Source organism: Leucoraja erinacea, chromosome 19, assembly GCF_028641065.1.
Source record: "Leucoraja erinacea ecotype New England chromosome 19, Leri_hhj_1, whole genome shotgun sequence".
Classification (NCBI taxonomy): Eukaryota; Metazoa; Chordata; class Chondrichthyes; order Rajiformes; family Rajidae; genus Leucoraja; species Leucoraja erinaceus.
The window spans coordinates 6,504,620-6,527,952 of record NC_073395.1 but is presented as its reverse complement, the minus strand read 5'-3'; the positions used below and the strand labels follow the sequence as shown (position 1 = coordinate 6,527,952).

General features: G+C 44.1%; 1 protein-coding gene across 3 annotated transcripts in view; it reads left to right on the top strand.

The window, feature by feature from the left end:
• Nucleotides 1-23,018, top strand: part of fgd4a (FYVE, RhoGEF and PH domain containing 4a) — a 158,297-nt gene extending 135,279 nt beyond the window's left edge. For all 3 annotated transcript variants that reach the window (XM_055650178.1, XM_055650179.1, XM_055650180.1), the window contains exons 10-18: nucleotides 423-572; nucleotides 4,113-4,205; nucleotides 6,147-6,226; nucleotides 11,324-11,354; nucleotides 12,304-12,399; nucleotides 13,476-13,601; nucleotides 14,945-15,094; nucleotides 16,475-16,618; nucleotides 18,780-23,018. In XM_055650178.1, coding sequence (XP_055506153.1) covers nucleotides 423-572; nucleotides 4,113-4,205; nucleotides 6,147-6,226; nucleotides 11,324-11,354; nucleotides 12,304-12,399; nucleotides 13,476-13,601; nucleotides 14,945-15,094; nucleotides 16,475-16,618; nucleotides 18,780-19,013 — 1,104 coding nt within the window. In that variant the 3' untranslated portion in view covers nucleotides 19,014-23,018. The remainder of the gene's footprint in view (nucleotides 1-422; nucleotides 573-4,112; nucleotides 4,206-6,146; nucleotides 6,227-11,323; nucleotides 11,355-12,303; nucleotides 12,400-13,475; nucleotides 13,602-14,944; nucleotides 15,095-16,474; nucleotides 16,619-18,779) is intronic.
• Nucleotides 23,019-23,333: the final 315 nt, after the last annotated feature.

Here is a 23,333-nt window from a genome sequence, read left to right as displayed (position 1 = left end):
AGTTCCACTACTGCAGTAAATGTGAAGAATTGGTGAACCCATTATAAAACACACTTGGCCATGACATCAGAACAGGGGGCGTTCCAATGAATGTTCACATTTGGTGAACTGAAGCAGGACATAAGATGATTTTAAATGGAAGGGAATGTACCTTTTTTTTCCCCCAATAGTTTGCAATTAAGAACATGGGTCATAAATATTCAAGAGTGTTTTGTTGTCATATGTACCCGAGCAGAACAATGACATTCTTACTTACAGCAGCAGCAGCAGCACCACAGGTTTGTAAACACCAAGACAGGCACAAAATGCTGGAGTAACTCAGCGGGATTAGGCAGCATCTCTGGAAAGAAGGAACGGGTGACGTTTCGGGTAGAGACACTTCTTCAGACTCGATATAATCAATATATTTTGTTTGCACTTAGGAAAAGATGAAGAAATTAATCGACGTGTACGAAATGCTAGGAGGTGAAGAGGAGGATATAGTAAATCCTTCAAATGAATTAATAAAAGAGGGACAAATCCAAAAGCTGGCTGCTCGCAACACTTCATCACAGGAAAGATATCTTTTCTTGGTAAGTACTGGTGACATTATGGATACCTGGCAAAAGTCAGTGAGGGCTTTATTTGTGGCTTTGCAATGGGATCTTACTTCCTGCATTCTCAGCCTGTGAGATGATTTTGGGGGGGAAAGGAACTGCAGATGCTGGTTTACCAAAAAAGACACAAAGTGCTGGAGTAACGTGGCGGGTCGGACAGCATTCCCCACAAAGAAGGGTCACCTATCCATGTTCTCCGGGGATGCTGCCTGGTCCGCTGAGTTACTCCAACTCTTTGTGTTTTGCTCAAGATTCCAGCATCTGCAGTTCCTTGCGTCTTGGTATTGAAACAATTCACTGGCCCGCAGAATCCAAGCCTGCATTTACAATTGATAGCCACGTTGAGATCATGCTCCGACAATGAAATAACGATTGAGAAATATTGAGGGAGATCAGATAGAAAAAGATAAGGATGGAAAATAATCTTTCAAGCATTGATTTAATTTGCGAGATGATTTTTTCACTATGATGATGGTGTAGCTGGTGTGTCACGTTGCCTGAGACGCAGGTTTGATGCTGACCTTGGCTGCTGTCTGTGTGGAGTTTGCACGTTCTCCCTGTGACCGTGCGGGTTTCCTCAGGGTGCTCCAGCTTCCTCCCACAATTGGCCTCTGTAAACTACCCCAAGTTTATCAGGAGAGGAGTGAAAGTGGAATAATAATAATAATAATAATAATAATAATAATAATTTTATTTATAGAGCACTTTAAAAACACACATAGCTGCAACAAAGTGCTGTACATCACTAATCATCAAAAAAGTTAATACACACCAAAAATAACAATCAAAAGAAATAGTAGGAAAAGACATGTAAAATAAAGAAACATCAAAAACACCACAAACAAAAGCAAAGCCTCAGGCATGGTCAAAAGCCAGGGAGTACAAATGCGTTTTAACACTGGATTTGAAGATGGACAGTGAGGGGGCCTGTCTGATGTGCAACGGCAGGGTGTTCCAGAGTGCCGGAGCAGCAACAGAGAAGGCTCTATCCCCTCTGAGCCTCCGACTAGACCTCGGTACCTCCAGGAGCAGCTGACCAGCTGACCTGAGGGACCGGGCAGGAGCGTATGGGTGGAGCAGCTCAGAGAGGTAAGGCGGGGCGAGCCCATTCAGAGATTTAAAAACAAATAACAGTATCTTAAAATGAACCTAGTGAATAACATAGATCTAGGGCAAACAGATGATCGATGGTCGGCATGGACTCAGTGGGCTGAAGGGCCTGTTTCCATGCTCTCTTTCAATTCAATTCAAAGATTGTTGAGCAGTAATTGACAGTAGCTACATAATTACATTTGAGCCCATATGCACGGGCTCTAATTTTATTCAGCCGTTTCTCACACAAAACATGAGACAAGAATCTTAAGTACACAAATTGCAGTCCTTTCATTGGCATGTTTGATGCAAGGAATGCCGGAGAGCTCCTTGTCGGGTGCTGGTACAATCTCTGACAGGAGTTGCAGGACTTTCACATCGAACCAAAGCCTCTGTCAGATTCTCTCTATTCTAACTGAGTGCTGACAGCCTTATCATTATTCACAGTGCAAATTCCAGCTCTTCATTATGCTGGTGTTATAACTCAAACGCTCATCTTCAAACGGGCAAATTGTGGAATTTCATTGTGGTTTGCATTTCAAATGGAACCAGTACTAAAATGCCATGCAATCTGATATTACACATTCTAGTCTAGTCTTGTTTGGAGATAGTGTGGAATAATCATGGAATAACCTCCACCCTACTATAGTTACCCAACCAGATGCAACTAAATTTAAAGTAGCTCTTTCTTCCCAATAACCCTTTCTGGCTTAAGTCCTCCCTCCACCACCTCCAGTTTAAATTCAATTTGGAATATTTTGGAGGACCAGGAAACCAAGAACCAAGAACTAGTGTGTGGAAACTGACTCTTCGGCCCACCGAGCCTGCACTGACCACTGACCCCTGTACACCAGCACCATCCTGCACACACTGGGGACAATTTACCATTTTTACCAAAGCCAAATAATCAACAAACCTATACGTCTTTGGAGTGAGGAGGAAACTGGAGCACCCAGGGAGAACGTGCAAACTCCGTACAGACAGCACCCGTAGTCAGGATTGAACCCGGGTCTCTGGTGCTGTGAGGCTACTGCTACTGCTACTGCTGCACCACCGTGCCACCCCTAATCTCAGTGTTGAGATCCTTGCATTAGCAATGGCTCATATAAAGTAATATAAGAATTAAACGACCATCTAAATTCACATGAATGTCTGAATATGTAGAAACATAACTGGTAGCTAGTTCAACAATTTCTGGGAAATTATTTTGTCATTGGAACGTGTTCATTTGGAAGTCATGGCGGGTTAGTTATTTACAGTCTTACAATGTTTTGCTTTCATGGAACTCTTTGCACTCACACAACCTACCAGCATTGCCATAGGCGAGAATAAAACATGGACGTTGCACCCTCATTAAGGAATGCTCTCTGACAGAAACACCTTTCAGACATTCAGGCACATGCTAAATGGCGTCCGCCATCATCATTAGAGAAGTGGGTGCGGTCTCTTGAGTTTTGGATATCGGTGTCGGTGGAAAGGAATGTCTTTGGGGAGAGCTCGGCCTTCTTTTAATCTCCATAGTCTTTACCCTCCAGCCTATATTCACTGCAGATTTAGTGACGTAATGGTTGAGAAATTCATTCAAGTCAAACAGTATATTTCTGCAGCAGGCAGTGGGTGCTTCTCTTTTTATTAACCCAGTTGCTGAACACTAGTGTGTACATTGCCCACTGGTCGTTTACTTCCTGAAATCAGTCTATGAGTCAAACAGCAGAGAAACAGGCCCTTCGGCCCAACTCATCCATGATGCCCCATCTAAGCTACACCCGTTGTCCATGTTTGGCCCATAACCCTGTCAACTTTTCATTTTCATGTACCTGCCCAACTATCTTTTACCTTTCTTCAGACTTGCCCAGACCTGAAACGTCACCTATTCCTTTTCCCCAGAGATGCTGCCGGACCCGCTGAGTCACTCCAGCATTTTGCATCTATCTTTAGTGTAAATCAGCATCTGCAGTTCATTACTACAGCAATTGTCTTTTTAATGCTGTTATTATCCCTGCCTCAACTACCTCCTTTGACAGCTTGTTCCATACATGAGTGTTATTTCCCACCCCCTCCCCCCATCCCCTTCAATAGCCTGGACAATGCTGCAAAGTGCTCAGAATGAACCCTGCACAATTGCCGACCTTCAACAAGAACAAACAGTGCTGTATTCATGCTCAAAATAGAAAAATGTTGTAATCCATTAGATATTAACTTATCCGAGAGAAAAAGCAACTTTATAACGCAATGTCCATTCGGCCACCTCTTTCACTCAGTGAGTTCCACCCTCTGAGTGTGTTATTTAATTGTTTTTTTTTTAAATAAGGCAACGGCATGAAATTGCAGCTAAAATGTTTAGACTGTCCCCAGGATTCACACGAAGTTACTCTGGAGATGGATAGTAATTAACCATTCCTTTCTTGTTTCTTTTGCCCACAGTTGAACAATATGTTGCTGTACTGTGTTCCAAAGTTCAGTTTGGTATTCACAAGATATTCTGTCCGAACCAAAATTGGTATTGAAGGCATGAAGGTTGGTCGAGTTGTTTCCCACTTTAGACTTTGTTCATGACTTTGGCAAATACGTGTTACAGTGCATTCACACACAGCGTTCACTGTGCCACCCATTCGCCTGCAGGATTCACGCAGTATCATCACAACAGTGGTTTTTCTCTCCACACACACTCCATGAGAGCGAAGGGTGGTGGTTTCACACAAAGGGCATAGGAATGAACTGCAGATGCTGGTTTACACCGAAGATAGGCACAAAATGCTGAGCAACTCAGCGGGACAGGCAGCATCTCTGGAGAGAAGGAATGGGTGAAGTTTCGGGTCGAGGCCCTTCTTCACACTAAGGGTGGTGGGAGCATGGAACCAGCTGCCAGATGAGATAGTTGAGCCAGGAACGATCAAGAAACAACCAGGCATGTACGTGGATAGGACAGGTTTGGAGGGATATGGGCCAAATACAGGCAGGTGGGACTAGTGCAGGTGGGAACATGTTAGCCGGTGTGGACAAGTCGGGCCGAAGGGCCTGTTTCCACACTGTATCACTGTGACTCTGTAACCGTTCCAACTGCTTAGTGTGCCGTCGTTAGTTGGCCTTAAACCCTGGAGGTTTAATGGCCTTAAACTACCCCCACAGAATCTTTACAGTGGCTGTACCAAGCCTCATCACACAGCCCTGCACCTGAGGAAGTCCCATCTGTACCAGCAAACAACTCATTTCATTGGAAAGCTAGCAAGTTCTGAGTAAACCAGAAAGTGCCTGTCACTCAGTTGACATTTTTCTAGTGGCAATTAATGTTGGTCTTGACCTGGGCACTGGGGTAGAGTAGAAATTCTCTGTAGAGCTGCTGCCTCACAGCACCAGAGACCAGAGTTCGATCCTGACCTCGGGAGCTGTCTGTGTGGAGTTTGCACACTGTCCCTGTGTGCGTTTGTAGGTTAATTGGCCTCTGTAAATTGCCCCTAGTGTGTAGAGGGTGGATGCAAAAGTGAGATAACATAGAACTAGTGTGAACGAGTGGCCGAGGGTCAGTGTGGCCTCAGTGGGCCGAGTTCATGTTGACCATCCAAACGTAAATCTAAACCGGCATAAATCTATTGCACAGTAAGTAACGTATGCAGCATTTGGTTGTGGGCTGATCCGTTCAAGTCAGAGACCAAAGATTGAGCAGTACAATCATATCTAGGACTAGAGGTCATAGCCTCAGAATTAGAGGACGTTCTTTTAGGAAGGAGATGAGGAGAAATGTCTTTAGTCCAAGGGTGGTGAATCTGTGGAATTCTGCCACAGAAGGCTGTGGAGGCCAAGTCAGTGGATATTATTAGGGCAGAGTTAGATAGATTCCTGATTAGTACGGGTGTCGGAGGTTATAAGGAGAAGGCAGGAGAATGTGGTTAGGAGGGAGAGAGAGATCAGCCATGATTGAATGGCGGAGTAGACTTGATGGACCGAATGGCCTAATTCTGCTCCTGTCACTTATGACAATATGATCCAATTGTAGGAAAGACACAAAATGTTGGAGTAATGCCCCTGTCCCACTTAGGAAACCTGAACGGAAACCTCTGGAGACTTTGCGCCCCACCCAAGGTTTCCGTGCGGTTCGCGGAGGTTCCCGGAGGTTTTTGTCAGTCTCCCTACCTGCTTCCACTACCTGCAACCTCTGGCAACCACCTGAAACCTCCGGGAACCACACAGAAACCTTGGATGGGGCGCAAAGTCTCCAGAGGTTTCCGTTCAGGTTTCCTAAGTGGGACAGGGGCATAACTCAGCGGGTTAGGGGGCAACCCTGAAGAACAATGCTAGGTGATGTTTTGGGTCGGGACACTTCTTTAGAAGGGTTTCTATATCCAATTGTAGATTCTCTCAAGCTGTATTAAATTCTCCTCAAAAAGTGAACCACAAATAACCAACATCTTTTTACTTATGTCACCCAAACCTATTTTATTTGTGCTTCTTGATATTTAGGTAATTGAGACTCATAACAAAGACTATCCCAACACATTCCAGGTCTCTGGAAAAGAACGAACACTGGAGTTGCAGGCCAGGTAAGATGAAACTCGCCTTTTGTGATTATTCACAGATGTAAAACGATCTTCATTACATTATGCTGACGAAACAAAGAACTGTCAGGCGGCATCTCTGGAGAAAAAGGACATGTGACATTTCAGGTCAGGACGTTTCTTCAGACTCAAGTTGAGTGTGAAGAAGAGACCCGACCCGGAACGTCATTGGTCCTTTGACTCCAGAGATGCTGCCTGACCCATTGAGTTACTCCAGCACTTTGTGTCTTTCTTTGGTGTAAACCAACATCTGCAGTTCTTTGTTTCAGCATAATGTAATGAAGATCGTTTTACATTACATTGTTGGATTTTGGTGCATTGGAACTGCAAGTAGGAATGAAAGCACTTGCTAAACACTGATTATTCCACATTGCTTCTGACTGGAGAGTAAAATGCATCTGGGGAGGTGAGAATATATAATTTTTTCTCTGTTTTTTCATTATGATCTGGAACTTGCTGTCTGCAGCGGTAGAAGATGCAGAGTCTGGGCTTTCAAAATGGAATTGGATATGCACTTTGGGGGGAAATTAATTTAGAGGACGGCGGAGAAGGATCAAGGGAGTGGGAATGATTAGATTCAGTTAGTGGAATAGTTGTTCTCGTGTGCCCTTCCAACATGGCACGTTGTGCTCCTATTGGGAGATGAACGATCAGACTATCTCATTCCTCTCCTCCTTCCCAGCTCTCCTACAGCCTACTGTCTCCGCATCTTCCTTTCTTTCCCCCCCCCCCCCCCCCCCCCCCCGACATCAGTTTGAAGAAGGGTCTCGACCCGAAGCGTCACCCATTCCTTCCCTCCATAGATGCTGCCTCACCCGCTGAGTTTCTCCAGCATTTTTGTCTGCCTTTGATTTTTCCAGCATCTGCAGTTCTTTCTTAGACAATCCCATGTTGTTATGTTCCTTGGCCGGTCCTTTTGAAGAGCTGTGGTATATTTTCATTCAGTTACACTTGTAACCAGTACCTCTGTCTAAACATCCTGAGGACACCCCCTCGATGTGCCAGCGCATTGTAGGTGGGTCTGATAAGGCTGGGCACGTGTTTTGAAGTATTGCATGAACTGTGAAACCATACTCAATACATAGCGCAGTCATTTCATCATCACTAATTATTTTAATTGTCTACAGTACACACCTTACTTATTTTGCATCTGGTAGAGCCCCAGCCTCACAGCACCAGAGACCCTGATTCGATTTTGACTTTGGCTGCTGTCTGTGTGGAGTTTGCACGTTCTCTCTGTGACCGCATGGGTTTCTTACAAGTGCTCCGGTTTCCTCCCACATCCCAGAGACGTGCAGCTGTGTAGGTTAATTGGTCCCTGGAAAAATTCCAGCAGAAGATGCAAAACATAGAACTCGGGTGATTGATGGTCAGTGTGGACTCAAGTCACAGCCGACCATCTAAAACTTAAACTAAACAGCACAATCCATTGCACATTGTACTTCTCTGAATTTTTCAGTCATTCAGTGGTCCAGCCATGAGGCTGCAATCTTGGTTGAGGTGGGCGCAGGGAACATTTTGCATCTGATACAGCAGATTAACATCGAGCCATATTACTGCAGTTGTGGGAGGAAGCAAACAAAACTTCACTTTTATTTCAATCTGCTTAATTGAGCTGGTAGCATGTGTCACAAATGGGAACATCCTCCGTTCCACTTAAAAATGAGGAGCAGAATACGTTTCAAATAGGTTTTGAGACTGATCGCCAGTATCTTGAATGTTTTACGAGTGCTTGCTTTCATTACGTATTGAAATGAATTGTTGCCAAGTGAGTACTATACTTTTTATTGTCTGCGTAGTAAATTGAGGGTGATTGCTAGGAGAGTTTAATATATTCCACACAGATAAGGAAGCACATGGCTCATTAATTTTAGTTTATTGTTTTTGCTGAGATATCAAAGTCTGACGGGATAATTATATCTCATTTCTTACTGCTCAGCATGTCCCTTCCTTTGTTAAGTCTGATAACCTGGAACTGTAAAGTAGACAAAAATGCTGGTGAAACTCAGCGGGTGAGGCAGCATCTATGGAACGAAGGAAATAGGTGTCTACCTTCGGGTTTTCCAGCATCTGCAGTTCTTTCTCAAACACCTGGAACTGTAGGTTTGATGTGTTAGAACAAGTGGAAGTCCTGTGTGTATTTAGTTTCCTGTGTTATTTTTTTAATTGGAGTGCCGCTAAGCAGCAACACTTGATCAATTGCTGTTTTTCATATTTTTCTTAGCAAAACAAGATTGCTTATCAAACCTAGATGGGTGGTGCAGTGGCACAGTGGTAGAGTTGCTGCCTTACAGTGCCCAGAGGCCTAGTGTGTAGGATAGAACTAGTGTATGGGCAATCATGGGTTGGCATGGACTCGGTGGACCGAAGGGCCTGTTTCCACGCTGCATCTCAAAACTAAACTGAAAACCAACACCAGAGATGCAGGTTTGACCCTGACCTTAGATGTTGTCTGTGTGGAGCTCCCTGTGACCTTGTGGGATGAGCAGGGGGAACAGGGGATTCTCACCCACCAGATTCGTCAGTCAGTCAATGTGTTTTTACCTGGATCCACCTATCACTTGCCAATTCTTGCCTCCCCCCTCCACCTCAATTTTTTCTACCAGCTATCTCCCCTTAACTCAATCAGCCCGAAGAAAGGTCCTGACCAGAAGCATTGTCCATCCATTTTCAAACTGGAAAGGATGCATAGAAGATTAACAAGGATGTTGCCAGGACTTGAGGGCCTGAGCCATGGGGCGTTGAGCAGGCTAGGACTCTATTTCTTGGAGCGCAGGAGGATGAGGGGGTGATCGTATAAAGGTATACAACATCATGAGAGGATTAGACTGGGTAACTACACAGCCTTTTGTCCAGAGTAGGGGAATCAAGAACTAGAGGACATGTGTTTAAGGTGAGAGGGGAAAGATTTAACAGGAGCCTGAGGGGTAACTTTTTTTACACAAAGGGTGGTGGGTGTATGGAACGAGCTGCCAGAGCAGGTAGTTGAGGCAAGTACTGTGGCAATGTTAAAGAAGCATTTAGATAGGTCCAAGGATAGGAGAGGTTTAGAGGGATGTCGGCCAAACGCAGGCAGGTGGGACTATTGCAGATGGGGCATGTTGGTCGGTTTGGGTATGTTAGGCCGAAGGGCCTGTGCCAACGCTGTATGAATTTATGATTCTATTTCCTTTCACAGATGCAGCCTTGCTCGCTCAGTTCCTCCAGCAGTTAGTATTTTTTCTTCAGATACAATGATCAGCTAGCTCCACCTGCTGGTTTAAAACAGATTTGTCCTTATTTCCAGAGCTCCTCAAACTAATTCAACAGGAAGAGTAAATTGACTGTTGCCTGGAGAACTAGTGCAATAATAATTGAGACCAGGAACTCTAACGTGCATTTTCTATCTTCTCCAACATTGGACTGCACAGATACATTTTATCATAGAAACATAAAAACATAGAAAATAGGTGCAGGAGGAGGCCATTCGGCCCACTGAGCCAGCACCGCCATTCATTGTGATCATGGCTGATCGTCCCCTATCAATAACCCGTGCCTGCCTTCTCCCCATATCCCCTGACTCCACTAGTCCCTAGAGCTCTGTCTAACTCTCTCTTAAATCTATATCATAAGTAGAAATAGAAAATATTGGAAACACTCATCAGGTCGCAGTAGAGGCTGCACAGCTTCAAGAGCTCCAGAAGCTCAGGTTCAATCCTAACCTCGAGTGCTGTCGGTGTGGAGTTGGCAAGTTCTCCCTGTATTTCTTCCGGATTCTACGGTTTTCTCACATATCCCAAAGACGTGTGGGATTGTAGGTTAATTAGGCCTCTGTAAAAATTGTCCTGAGTGCGTCGGGTGTGGATTTGAAAGTGGGATAACAGAACTAGTGTGAGTGTGTGCCCAATGGTCAACATGCTTGGGGCCTGTTTCCATGCTGTATCAATCAATCAAAAACCCACAAAGCATCTCTGGAAAGAGAATCAAAGTTAATTTGAAGATGTGTAGCAAGGAACTGCAGCTGCTGGTTTAAACCAAGATAGACACACAAAGCTGGAGTACCTCAGCGGGTCAGGCAGCATCTCTGGAGAAAAGGAATAGGTGAGGTTTCGGGTCGAGACCCTTCTTCAGACTGTAATACACGAAAGGACCCAAAGTGCTGGAGTATCTCAGCTGGTCAGGCAGCATCTTTGGAGAGCGTGGATAGGTGTCCCGACCAGAAACGCCACCTATCCACGTTCTCCAGAGATGATGAATGGACTCGACCTAAAACGTCAACTATTCCTTTTCTCCAGAGATTCTGTCTGTTCTCAGTTTTACTTTCAGATTTTCAGCGTCTACAGTTTGTAGTTTCTATTTTAATTTCAGCTGTAGTTAATTGGTGGCTTTGTATATTCTTACTGATTCTGCTCAATTAATGAGCCAATATTGACCATTCATTCAGAAATTTCTGTATAATCTTTGTTGCATTTTAACACAGAAGATGTTACTTTTACTTTGTGTTAAAAAATATTTAATGCAATTTAACAATATTGTGTGATTTAATATTGTTTAATATTTTAACACTATTAAAATGTATTATTTAATATTTTCATTACTGGAATCCAACAAAAAATATTTTATTAAATGTATTATTTTAATATTTTCATTACTGAGATCCAACACAAATGATTTTATTTAATGTTTTTATAAATATGAGCAAAACTAGGTAAAGGGAGCAATGTATTTTCAGAGGAAAATGGCATCTTTCATGATAGATGTTGAGTGCAATTTTATGATGTATTCTGTAGAATTTTAATTAAATAGTGGATCAATGCCAAATTTTGTACGGATGGGAATAAGTAAAATTAGCTTGTAATCGATACATTATATTAACAACATGTTCAAATATAAATTGTCAACAACCCCCATGACAGGAAGCAGCACAAGACATTCAGGCAGATGTTTGGTAGATATACACAACGGCCACATTATTGCCAAGTCTGGGCAGACTTTTTGCCACAAAATGAAAGGGAATTTGTTCACAATTTTGTTACTTTTGCCGCAATGAGCAAACATTTACTCAGCAGCGAGCATTCTGATCACGTTTTTGTTTTGTTTCAGCTCTGATCAGGACAAGGAAGAATGGATAAAGGTAAAGACAAAATGTATTGCTATTGATATCTTCCAACTTGACATTTTGATACTGATCTGAAGGAAAGAATGACGCAAATCTTTCAAATGTACGTTTTAGCTGCAAGTGCTAGGAGCAGAATTAAGGGCCTGTCCCACTCTCACGACCTCTGCCCAGTTTGCCCTTGACTCGTATTCGCAGCAGGGTCGTCGCAAGGTCGTAGGTAGGTTATAGGTAGGTCGTAGCAGGCCGTGTTGCTAGTCGTAGGTACTCGTGGCATCAAGTAGGTCGGGGCGTTTTTCTTGCCTGATGGAAAAATGTCCACGAGTAAAAAAGGTCGTGAATTAGGTTGTGAAAGTGGGACAGTTCCTTTAGGCCATTCTGCCAAGATGTCAAATATATAACAACAAAGAACTGCAGATGCTGGTTTATGCCAAAAATAGACACAAAGTGCTGAAGTAACTCAACGGGTCAGGCAGCATCCCTAGAGAAAAAGAATGGGTGACGTTTCTGAAGAAGGGTCCCGGCCCAAAGCATCACCTATCCTTTTTCTCCAGAGATGCTGCCTTACCCGTTGAGTTACTCCAGCTATAAATATACATATATATATACTAATAACTACATCATTAAGATATATATATATGTAGTTGTAAGATATAGTGTGTGCGCATGCACAATAAAATGCAAATCAATATTGGCGTAACACTGACCATGGGATTATTGTTATGTGGTCACTTATATGTGCATATTTGCTCCACTGGTGAAAAGAGTGAAGTATCTATTAAATATAGTACTAATGAAAAAGGAACCATACACTGTCTAGTATTATCCTGGGCAGTTTGTCCTACACTCATTTGAGCCAGATGATCTGCCTTATTCAACCACAAAGACATTGAGAACCCGCAGTGTTTGACTTGCATATCTTGGTGTCGTCTGTTTGATACTATTCTCCTTGGGTTTGATGATGCAGGCTCTGAAATATACAATACATGACTTTAAACAGAAGAATGAAACTTTCAGATCTGCGATAGCTAAAGAAGGGGAAGACCATGGCCCTGAGGTTTCAGTAAGTTCCATGATGTTTTGTAAATACCCGGTCATTAATGTCATTTTGATTTCTGCAGTAAAGCTGATAAAATACTCAATGAGGAACACATTTTTAATGAAACTTCCTCCTCCTGACTCTGAGAATATTCTGATTCTTTATTAGATAAGTGATATTTAAGATGTTTTTATAATAATACTAAATCTCAGTTTTCATGCTTTGCTATTTTAATAAGTTGTACAACGAAGACTTAGTTTTGCACGATGAGAATGTAACTTGAAATGTTGTGAAGCAGATGTTGCACTGTGCAGGAAGTGCATGTTCGAATTATTTATACGTTCTAGGAACAGAATCAGGCCGTTCGGCCCATCAAGTCTACTCAGCCTGATCATGGCTGATCTATCTTTCCCTCTCAACCCCATTCTCCTGCCTTCCGCCCATGACCCTTGACATGGCACAGTGGCGCAGCAGTAGAGCTACTGCCTTAAAACTTCACAGACCCAGGAACGATTCGAATGTCTAAAAGTGATAGGAGAAGAATTAGGCCATTCGGCCCATCGTCTACTCCAAATTTCAATCATAGCTCATCCATCTTTCCCTCCAAACCCCATTCTCCTGCCTTCACTACATAACCCCTGGCATTGAATAGCATAGAGTTTTAGACTTTAGAGATACAGTGTGGCAACAGGCCCTTCGGCCCACTGAGTCCATGCCGACCAGCGATCCCTGTACACTGGCACTATCCTACACACTAGGGACAATTTACAATTTTTACCCAAGCCAATTAACCTACAACCCTGTTTGTCCTTGGAGTGTGGGAGGAAACCGGAGCACCCGGAGAAAACGTGGTCATGGGGAGAACAAACAAACAAACAAATAAACAGTGAACCAGGTTCAATACTGACTATGGGTGCTCTCTGTACATTGAAACTGGGTCTCTGACGCTGTAAGGCAGTAACTCTACCGCTGTGCCACCGTGCCGCTCTGCGTTTTCAGACACGCTCATTTTATAAGCAATATTTAGTTTATTAGCTGTATAACTGCCATGTTTCTTCATTGGTCCCGAGTGTTTTATTTTATTTCTTTAATGCTTCAAGACGGCAGAGTTGGGGATGAGGGCACCGAGGTGGATTCGCGACAATGAGGTCACTTTGTGCATGAAATGTAAAGAGCCCTTCAACGCTCTGACCCGGCGAAGGCACCACTGTCGAGCGTGTGGATGTGTAAGTAGCAAACTCACCAGGGAAGCTCCCTAACCCGAACCATCCTCTATCGTTTCCCTCCACAGGTGCTGTCAGGCTCGCTGAGTTCCTCCAGCACTGTATACTAAAGGGCCTGTCCCACTTGCATGCGATTGCATGCGTCTTGCACGACCAAACGTGGTCGCTTGAGGCATATGGACCGCGCAGGGCCGGTCCCACTTCGAAGCGCGGAGGCGTATGGAGTTGTGCGGGGTTGTCCCCGACATCGCGCAGGGCTCCGAAAATCCCGCACTGTCCAAATATTACGCGCACCAACGGCCTGTCGACCCGCAGGTGCATTGCGGGTGTACGCAGCGTCTTTATGTCGTACGCAGCGTCTTGATGGCGTACGCCTAGCGCGTGGCGTTGCGTGATGACGTCACTGCCCGGCGTGGCATTGCGTGATGACGTCACGCCGTGCGACGCCCAAATTCAGTCGGCCCGCCTCCTGCCCAGCTGATTGGTAAGTATGACGCAAATTACGTCACGCGCCAACTTAGAGCGAACTTAGCGTGTACTTAGCACAAACTCTGCTTCCGTTTGGTCGCGCCAAACGCATGCAATCGCATGCAAGTGGGACAGGCCCTTAACATCCTCGTGTCTCCAGCAAACTTTAGTTTTGTTTAAGGAACATTTAGACATGTACATGGATAGGACGGGTTTGGAGAAATACGGGCCAAATGCAGGTAGGAAGGAAGGGGAGGAGACAGCAAGGGCTAGCAAAATTGCTGTCTCCTCCCCTTCCTTAACCCTCTAGCTGTCTCCTCCCATCCGCCCACCCTCGGGCTCCTCCTCCTCCCCTTTTCCTTCCTTCTCCCCCCCCCCCCACCCCCCATCAGTCTGAAGAAGGGTTTCGGCCCGAAACGTCGCCTATTTCCTTCGCTCCATAGATGCTGCTGCACCCGCTGAGTTTCTCCAGCAATTTTGTGTACCTCAGGATTTAACTTGGTGCATTGAGGCAGCAGCTCTACCCGCTGCGCCACTGTGATCACTGTTCATATGTCCACATAGAACAACGATTTAATGACTCAATGTTTTGTCATTTTGATTGATGGGGAATGTATGAGCCGGGGCACTGGGAATAAATTCCGTGCACTTTGAAACAGTGCCAAGGAATTTTGTAACATTCAGTCTGAGAACAGATGGGACCCGTATTAAGTGTTATCAGCAAAACAAGAGCTCTGATAGCATCGTTCTGCTCTGCTGCAATACTACGGCAGGAATGCTGCTCTGCATTATCTGCTTGGGTATCTGAGCCTGGTGGTATTTTCAGTTGCGCGTGACTAATTGAGGGATTTGTAACATGCGTCACTTCTTTCCTCTAGGTTGTCTGTTGGAAGTGTTCTGACTACAAGGCAAACCTTGCCTACGACAGCAACAAGCCCAACAAAGTGTGTAAAGACTGTTACATCATCATAACAGGACAAACGGACAGTGAGGAGAAAGATGAAAAAAGGAAGAAAGGAATTCTGGAGGTACGAGCCTTCGTTTGCCAAACGTGCCGGGATGTGTAGGAAGGAATGTCAGATGCTGGTTTACACTGCAGACAGACACAAAATGCTGGAGTAACTCAGCGGGACAGGCAGCATCTCTGGGGAGAAGGAGTGCGTGATCTTTCGGGTCGAGACCACCGTTTTACATTTCCTTGATCGTCGTCTGCTTTGATCTGTTGTTTTCACACCTTGTCCTCCCATATCTCCAGACTCCCTCTCCCCCGACCCTCAGTCTGAAGAAGGGTCTCAACCCAAAATGTCACCCATTCCTTCTCTCCAGAGATACTGCTTGTCCCGCTGAGTTACTCAAGCATCTTGTGTCTGAGCCAGTATGTGTGTGCATGTGCATGTGTATTGTGGCCAAATACTTGGTCTAAAATAGCCTGCCTACTTGTGGTCTACAAGGTTTGTATTCAGATATAGCAAATGTCACTTGTGATAAAGTACAATAGTCCAAGTGATAATAAAGATTAATTGCAAAACGGCGGGTAATTATCCAGAGATTCAGGGGGGCGGAAATCGCTATCAAAACATGGGGGGGACACGATTTCTTGGTGGCCGCGCACACGCACGGCTTCGGAGGCTTCGGCCCTAGGCCCTGTGGACAATAACATCGGGAACTGACCTGGTTGGTGACCGATTCCGAACTCCAACAACAGCAACTTCGTCCGCCCCGAATCGTGGGGCCTGAATCAGCCCGTTAGCGGGGCCTTTCATCGCCTGGCACGGCTTAAAACCGGCCGCGGGATCTTCCATCCCCCGGCGGGGGCTTCAACATCGGGAGCCTCGATCGCCTCGACGCAGCAATTTGACCGCAGGGCGGTGGCAGATCCAGCGGCCGATTTTAAGCCGTTCTGGGCGATGAAAGGCCCCGCGAACGGGCCAATTCAAGCTCCGCTCTATGACCTTTGCTCCACCAGGACGTCTCCCTCCTCCAATCACCGCTCTCTATCCTCAGTCCCACCCCCCTACTTCCGCCTCTGACCGACAACTCCCTTCTCCAATCATCGCGCTGAATCATCATGTGTTCCCCCCCCCACCACTGCCTGCTCACTGATGTCTCATCATCAGACCCACCCCCACTGTCTCGCGGAAAGTGGAGATTTGAATAGATTTTATTTTCACCGAATTTCAAAATCTGGATTACAAAACATGGGAGGATTGTCACCCACCTCTCAAAACATGGAGGGGACGTGCCCCCTCCCCGCCCCCCCCCCCCCCCCTGCCCTGGGGATTTCCACCCATGCAGAGGGTTTATACTCTGTGACGTCATTTTTTTGTGATATGTAATCTGTAACTTTTCTGCTCTCATCAATTAAATTTGATTTTTTTTAAACTCCCTCTTCACATTCCGCCTTTCAGATTGACGCTGCTGAAGTCTCAGAGAACTGTATCATCTGCAATTTTCTTCAATATCTGGAGAAACCGGCCAAACCCTGGCAGAAAGTGTGGTGTGTGATTCCTAAGAATGAGGGCTTGGTTCTGTACATGTATGGAGCACCCCAGGTATGAGTGTTTGTCCTTAACTGAAAGATCACTGGCTGCATGGGGATGGAGAAGAAAAATACGGGATTCACCATGGGAACTTACCAGAGAGGGAGCAAACCTGGATATATACACACTGCCAGCTTCTTCTGGAGATTTTAGTTTTTTTTAAGTTTAGAGATATGGTATGCGAGCAGGCCCTTCAGCCCACCGAGTCCATGCCAACCCTCGATCACCTGTTCACACTAGTTCTGTGTTATACCACTTCTGCATCCACTCCCTACACACTGGGGCCAACTTACAGAGCGCCAATCAACCTACAAATCCACACGTCTTTGGGGAGATGGGAGGAAACCGGAGCACCCGGAGGAAGCCCAAACAGTTACAGGGAGAACATACAAACTCCACAGAGACAGCACCTGAGGTTAGGACCGAGCCCCAGGTCTCTGTCTATTGCTGTGAGGCACAAGCTCTACTAGTTGTGCCACCGTGTACTTCTTAACACTGACTTTGAGGCCTCTTTCGGCTAAAGCCTGTGAATAAGTCTCACGGTGCATAATTATGTACCTACCCACACATACAAGTACAGAGGTTTCTTTGGGTGACAGGTGGCAGGGAAATGTTGAGGAAGGGTGTGGACAGGTGACTGTTCTGCTTAGAAAGGCCACAAGTAGAATTAAACCAATGTATGGAAGGTTAGTATTGACCTGTGACAGAGATTCTATCCATCCTGATTTTAAGGCAAAATTTATTCTAGGTGGGCAGATGCCCTGCAAAATATATGTACTTGGTGAGACTGGCAAGTGTTTTGTGGAATTCTCTGCCTCAGAGGGCGGTGGAGGAAGGTTCTCTGGATGCTTTCAAGAGAGAGCTAGATAGGGCTCTTAAAAATAGCGGAGTCAGGGGATATGGGGAGAAGGCAGGAACGGGGTACTGACTGGGGATGATCAGCCATGATCACATTGAATGGCGGTGCTGGCTCGAAGGGCCGAATGGCCTACTCCTGCACCTATTGTCTATTGTCTAAGTGTTCCATCTTCGGTCATGGGACATCCCATTGCTTGCATTACCAGTTTCAATAAACACAATTATTTCCCAAAATGTAAGGGCATGGATCAATTAGATTGGTGATTTTTGGGTCGTTAAGTATGTTTGTGTTTGATGAGCGTTTGATGGCTTGTACTCGCGGGAGTTTAGAAGGATGAGGGCGAACCTCATTCAAACTTATCGAATAGTGAAAGGCTTGGGTAGAGTGGACGTGGAGAGGATGTTTCCACCAGTGGGAACGTCCAGGACCAGAGGCCACAGCCTCAGAATTAAAGGACGTACCTGTAGAAAGGAGATGAGGAGGAATTACTTTATTCAGAGGGTGGTGAATGTGTGAATTCCATTGCCACAGATGGCTGTGGAGTTCAGGTCATTGGGTATTTTTAAAGTGGAGATTGTCAGATTTTTGATTAGTGCGGGTGTCAGAGATTTTGGGGGATAAGGCAGGAGGATTTTGGGGGATAAGAAGGACATTATTGCCATAGAGGGAGTGCAGAGACGGTTCACCAGACTGATTCCTGGGATGTCAGGACTGTCTTATGAAGAAAGACTGGATAGACTTGGTTTATACACTCTAGAATTTAGGAGATTGAGAGGGGATCTTATAGAAACTTACAAAATTCTTAAGGGGTTGGACAGGCTAGATGCAGGAAGATTGTTCCCGATGTTAGGGAAGTCCAGGACAAGGGGTCACAGCTTAAGGATAAAGGGGAAATCCTTTAAAACCGAGATGAGAAGAACTTTTTTTCACACAGAGAGTGGTGAATCTCTGGAACTCTCTGCCACAGAGGGTAGTTGAGGCCAGTTCATTGGCTATATTTAAGAGGGAGTTAGATGTGGCCCTTGTGGCTAAGGGGATCAGGGGGTATGGAGAGAAGGCAGGTACGGGATACTGAGTTGGATGATCAGCCATGATCATATTGAATGGCGGTGCAGGCTCGAAGGGCCGAATGGCCTACTCCTGCACTTAATTTCTATGTTTCTATGTTTCTAATGGGGTTGAGAGGGAAATGTGGGTAAACCATGATCGAATGGCGGCCATGATCAGCCATGATTGAATGATGGGCTGGATGGCCTAATGATACTTAAAAATACTTTTCCAGAAGGTTATTTTATTTTGCCGTTTTATCTTCAGGACGTGAAGGCACTCGCCACGATCCCTCTCCTCGGCTACGTGATCGAAGATAATCCACGGGGGGTGGACGCGTCGCACGTGTTCAGGCTGAAACAATCGAGGTTCGTCCACACCTTTGCCGCGGACTCTGACGATCACAAGCAACAGTGGCTGAAAATAATCAGCATGGCCGCGAGGGGGGACACGCCCACTGACAATGATGACTTCAGTAGCGATGAGGCCTCCACCTCTTGACTGAGCGTTGACTCCAGCTACACAGCGGCTGACACTGAGAATCCAAAACCACCTTAAGGATGATTTCTAAAGCATGTGTGGTATCTCGTGTGGGGGAAAAAAACGTTTAAAAACTTCTTCAAATGAAATGTCTACGCTCACTATTTCTCGTCCTTTCACCCCGACTAATCCGACAAACAGAGACTGCATTGGTCAGTAACTTCTGTTACTATTTGCACCAAAACTCTTTCAGTGACCAAGCAGTCGGGAAAAAACTATCCAGCACAAACTTATAACATTTAAGAAAACACTGGACAATTAAATAAGCTTTATATTATGGTGATGTTATATCGTCTACGTATTTGGTTGCTCGGTTGAAGCAGTGAATTTAAATTGGTGTACATGATGCATGTACAGAATGGCAATTAATGAACTGTGAAGAACTGTGGTCCATAGCTCAGACATTCAGACTGTTTTCTGTGAAGTTTCAGTGGAAATGAACAGACCTAAGAGTTTTTTGTTTTCGTGAGACCACTAGTTTCTGTATTTGAAATCAATCTGTCTAATGTCCTTGTGCTTTAAGCAGCGGCAAAGAATTGATGTTATATTATTGTATTTATTAAAGCTGAGGTATCCTTCTCGTGCCCCACCTGTGTATCAGGTGCGGGTTAGCTTGGGATACCCAAAGGTTCATGTGCACATGAAGCAGTTAATTATTAAAAATTAACCCGCTTCCTCAACTAGTCGTAATCCCGGCAACCATGCAACAAGGAGGTTTTGCTGCACTACAAAATGATAGGAATCCACATTGTCAAAAGACAGCAGGTTAATCTTTGGAATTTCAGGGTGGTGAATCTGTGGAATTCTTTGCCACAGACGGCTGTGGAGGCCAAGTCAGTGGATATTTTACTGGCAGAGATAGATGATTCTTGATCAGTACAGGTGTCAGAGGTTATGGGCAGAAGGCAGGAGAATGGGGTTAGGAGAGATACATCAGCCATGATTGAATGGTGGAGTAGACTTGATGGGCCGAATGGCTTAACTCTACTGCTATTCCTGATGAACCTTAATCTCTTAACTCTCAAGAAGGGATTTTGAGACGGTGACTTCCCTGCCCGCGGTTGACCAGAGAAGGAATTCAAAATCAAAAACGAGGCAGAAACATCCCAATCCATGTAATTGTGTTCAGCAGAGCTACAGCCGTGGTCCGGGGAGGAAGATGAATCTCTCGGACTGTGAATAATATTTGATTTCAGAATCGAGTCACCCCATAAATTGAGAGGAAAGAAAATCATCTCCAAAAAGTCCAGGAAGAAAATAAACTTGCATGTGGCACCGTAAATATATCTACAAGGTATACACTTGTATAAATGAAAGTCAGACAATAACACGCTAAGAGGTTACGATAATATCATAATATAAATAAGTCCAATTAAATAGTTCAAACTCATTACTGCCTTCAAATCCTGTTATCATGTAAATATGTACAGTAGGGGTACAAAAGCAGCTCGTTCTTCTACCATGTAAGTATTCTGCCGAATGGTGAAATCAAACTGATTTATTCTGATGCAAGTCCACAGCAGGCTCAAGCAGAATGTGATGAGAAATTGCTGATTTTACTGACTTTACTGTGGATTACTGATCTACTGATCTTGATTGTTCATTAGTCTTTGCTACCTATTCATCATTAACTATCAAATGCAACGTTTCGTGACTTTATTTATAAATATTTCAAAAATAATCCTACAGATCACTAGAAAATTTGAAGCCTGCCGACGTCCATTAATTTGAAAGGTTTTGCTGAGCCTTAGTGTTGCAAATTAAGCAATTGTATGCCAAAGCTCAAATTATATAAGTGATCTGAGGAAGGGGTACTCCAATTTGAATTCAAGTGGACTGTAGCATTTGAAATGTTTTTGTATGTGTCTGGATATTAAGGGTTCTATTCTCTTGAACATGCAACAAAATGGAAACCAAACAAGACAAAACTATTAGTCTCTTAAAAGTAGTGCTTGTCACCATTTCTATGTAAATGTAAATGCACTTTCTAAACAAAAAATAGATGGCGTTTATGGAACTGTGAGAGAGCAAGTTGCTCTTTAAAATGATCTCCTTGAGAAAAAAAGTTATTTGATGCTATTACAGAAGATTACTGTGCAAAAGTATGCTTGTTGTCCTGAGTCTTGTCCAAGGAAGGATATGATGTGTTATAATTAATTTACAAAAAGAAAAAGATTATCATTGAGTTACATTTTTTTTGACACACTTACTAAAACTTCTGTCACAGAAATGCTTTTTGAATATTTTTTTTCCTGGTCACTTCTTTATAAACATCGTTAATGTTGATAGACAAAATTCTGGAGTAACTGTGGGTCAGGCGGCATCTTTGGGAAAAAGGAATAGATGGCTTTTCGGGTCTCAACCGGAAACGTCTGAAAAAGGGTCTCAACCCGAAACATCACCTATTCCTTCTCTCCAGAGTTGCTGCCCGACCCACTGAGTTTGATTTAGTTTAGAGATACAGCGTGAAAACAGGCCCTTCAGCCCACTGAGTCCACAATGACCAGCGATCCCCACACATTAACACTATCCTACACACATTAAGGACAATTGACATTTATACCAAGCCAATTAACCTACAAATCTGTACATCTTTGTAATGTGGGAGGAAACCGAAGGTAACGGAGGAAACCCACGCAGGTCACAGGGAGAACGTACAAACTCCGTATAGACAGCACCCAAAGTCAGGATCGAACCCGGGTCTCTGACGCTGTAAGCTCTGTAAGGCAGCAACTTTACAGCTGCGCCACTATGTTACTCCAGCATTTTGTGACTATCTTTGGTGTAAATCAGCATCTGCAGTTCCTTCCTACACACTTAATCCAGAACAAAGAGACATTTGCCATGCCTTTTCTCCATCCACACTCTCACCCCAAATCTTCACAAACAGGACTTGCTTTCAGAGGACAATGGAGCCGCATCTTAACATCACCTCAGCTCCACAGAACCTGTCCACGGGTCTTTGCAATGCACAACCCATCATCAGCAAGGACAACATTGGAGCAAGATTAGAATGGGTCAAGAGAGGTTTAAAAAAAAGGTTCTTTAATGCATTTTCTGGAGAAAAAACCAGATGAGTTCATGTACATTTTGTGAGGGAGCAAGTTGCCCCTTAAAATTGTCTCCTGTATAAAAAAGATTGTTCAATGCTATTATAGAAAATCATCATGCAAAAGTTTACTTGTTGTCCATACAGTATTAAATCCCAGGAAAATGCACTCTAATATGAGTCTGAAACACGGTGTTAAAAGTAATTACAGGTTAATTTAGGGTGCATTTTCTTGACCACTTACACTAACTCCACCCTTGAGTGAGAATTCCAGAGAGCAAACCTGTGTCATTTCACCTTGTACCTTACCAGTTCTGTGAACGAGTGCTACAAATCTTGAGCCTACATTGCAGAAGACGCCTGCGAACTGCGTCTGGGCTCTACACATTGGAAGACCTGTTTTTGCACGTTTTTTAATATTGTTCTGCATTCACTATAGTCACCCAGCCTGAAACCCGCTTAACTGTATCAGCCCTTCGACATGTTAGCATACACTGACTGTACCAGCGGTATCATCATTTCTAGTATCGTTTAAATCAAAAGTGATTGCAGTTTTTTTAAATTTTGATTGGCAGGGATGAGAATTCATGTATATACAGTTTTTGTTGGTAAGTCTCCAATCAGTACAGTATTAAAATTGAATAAATAGCAGTATTATACATAATGGAATTCTTTTCAAGTTTTCAAATGCTCTCTTTACAAACTTTAAGGTTTCATAGAACAGTGCAGCACAAGAATAGGCCCTTTGGCCCACAATGTCTATGCTGAATACAATGCATCTACCTGCACAATGTGCACCAGTCAGTATGAGATGGGAATTGGTTTCTGTGTGCTTCTGTTTTTTAAAAAGATATGCCTCAAACAGTGCCAGTGATGGTCAACATACAGTACCTAATAAACTCATTGAGTTTGAGTAATGATTTGTCAAGGTGATTTATCTCAATATTTGGAAACTGATGCCTTTACCACGTGGATTAATGGGCTTGGATTAAAATTGCTCAACAATAATTAATTGTTGTACACAAGTTGCATTCTTTGAAGAACCTTAGTGAGGACACCACTGCCAGGAATGGAATCCATTTGTGCCTATATTAATCAAGCACAACATGCGAAATTGGGATAATATAGGTCTAGTGTACGGGTGGGTGATTAGTGGCTGGCGTGGACTTGATGGGCCGATGGGCCTGTTTCTATGCTGTATCTCTAAACTAAGCTAAGTATCTTAATGCATC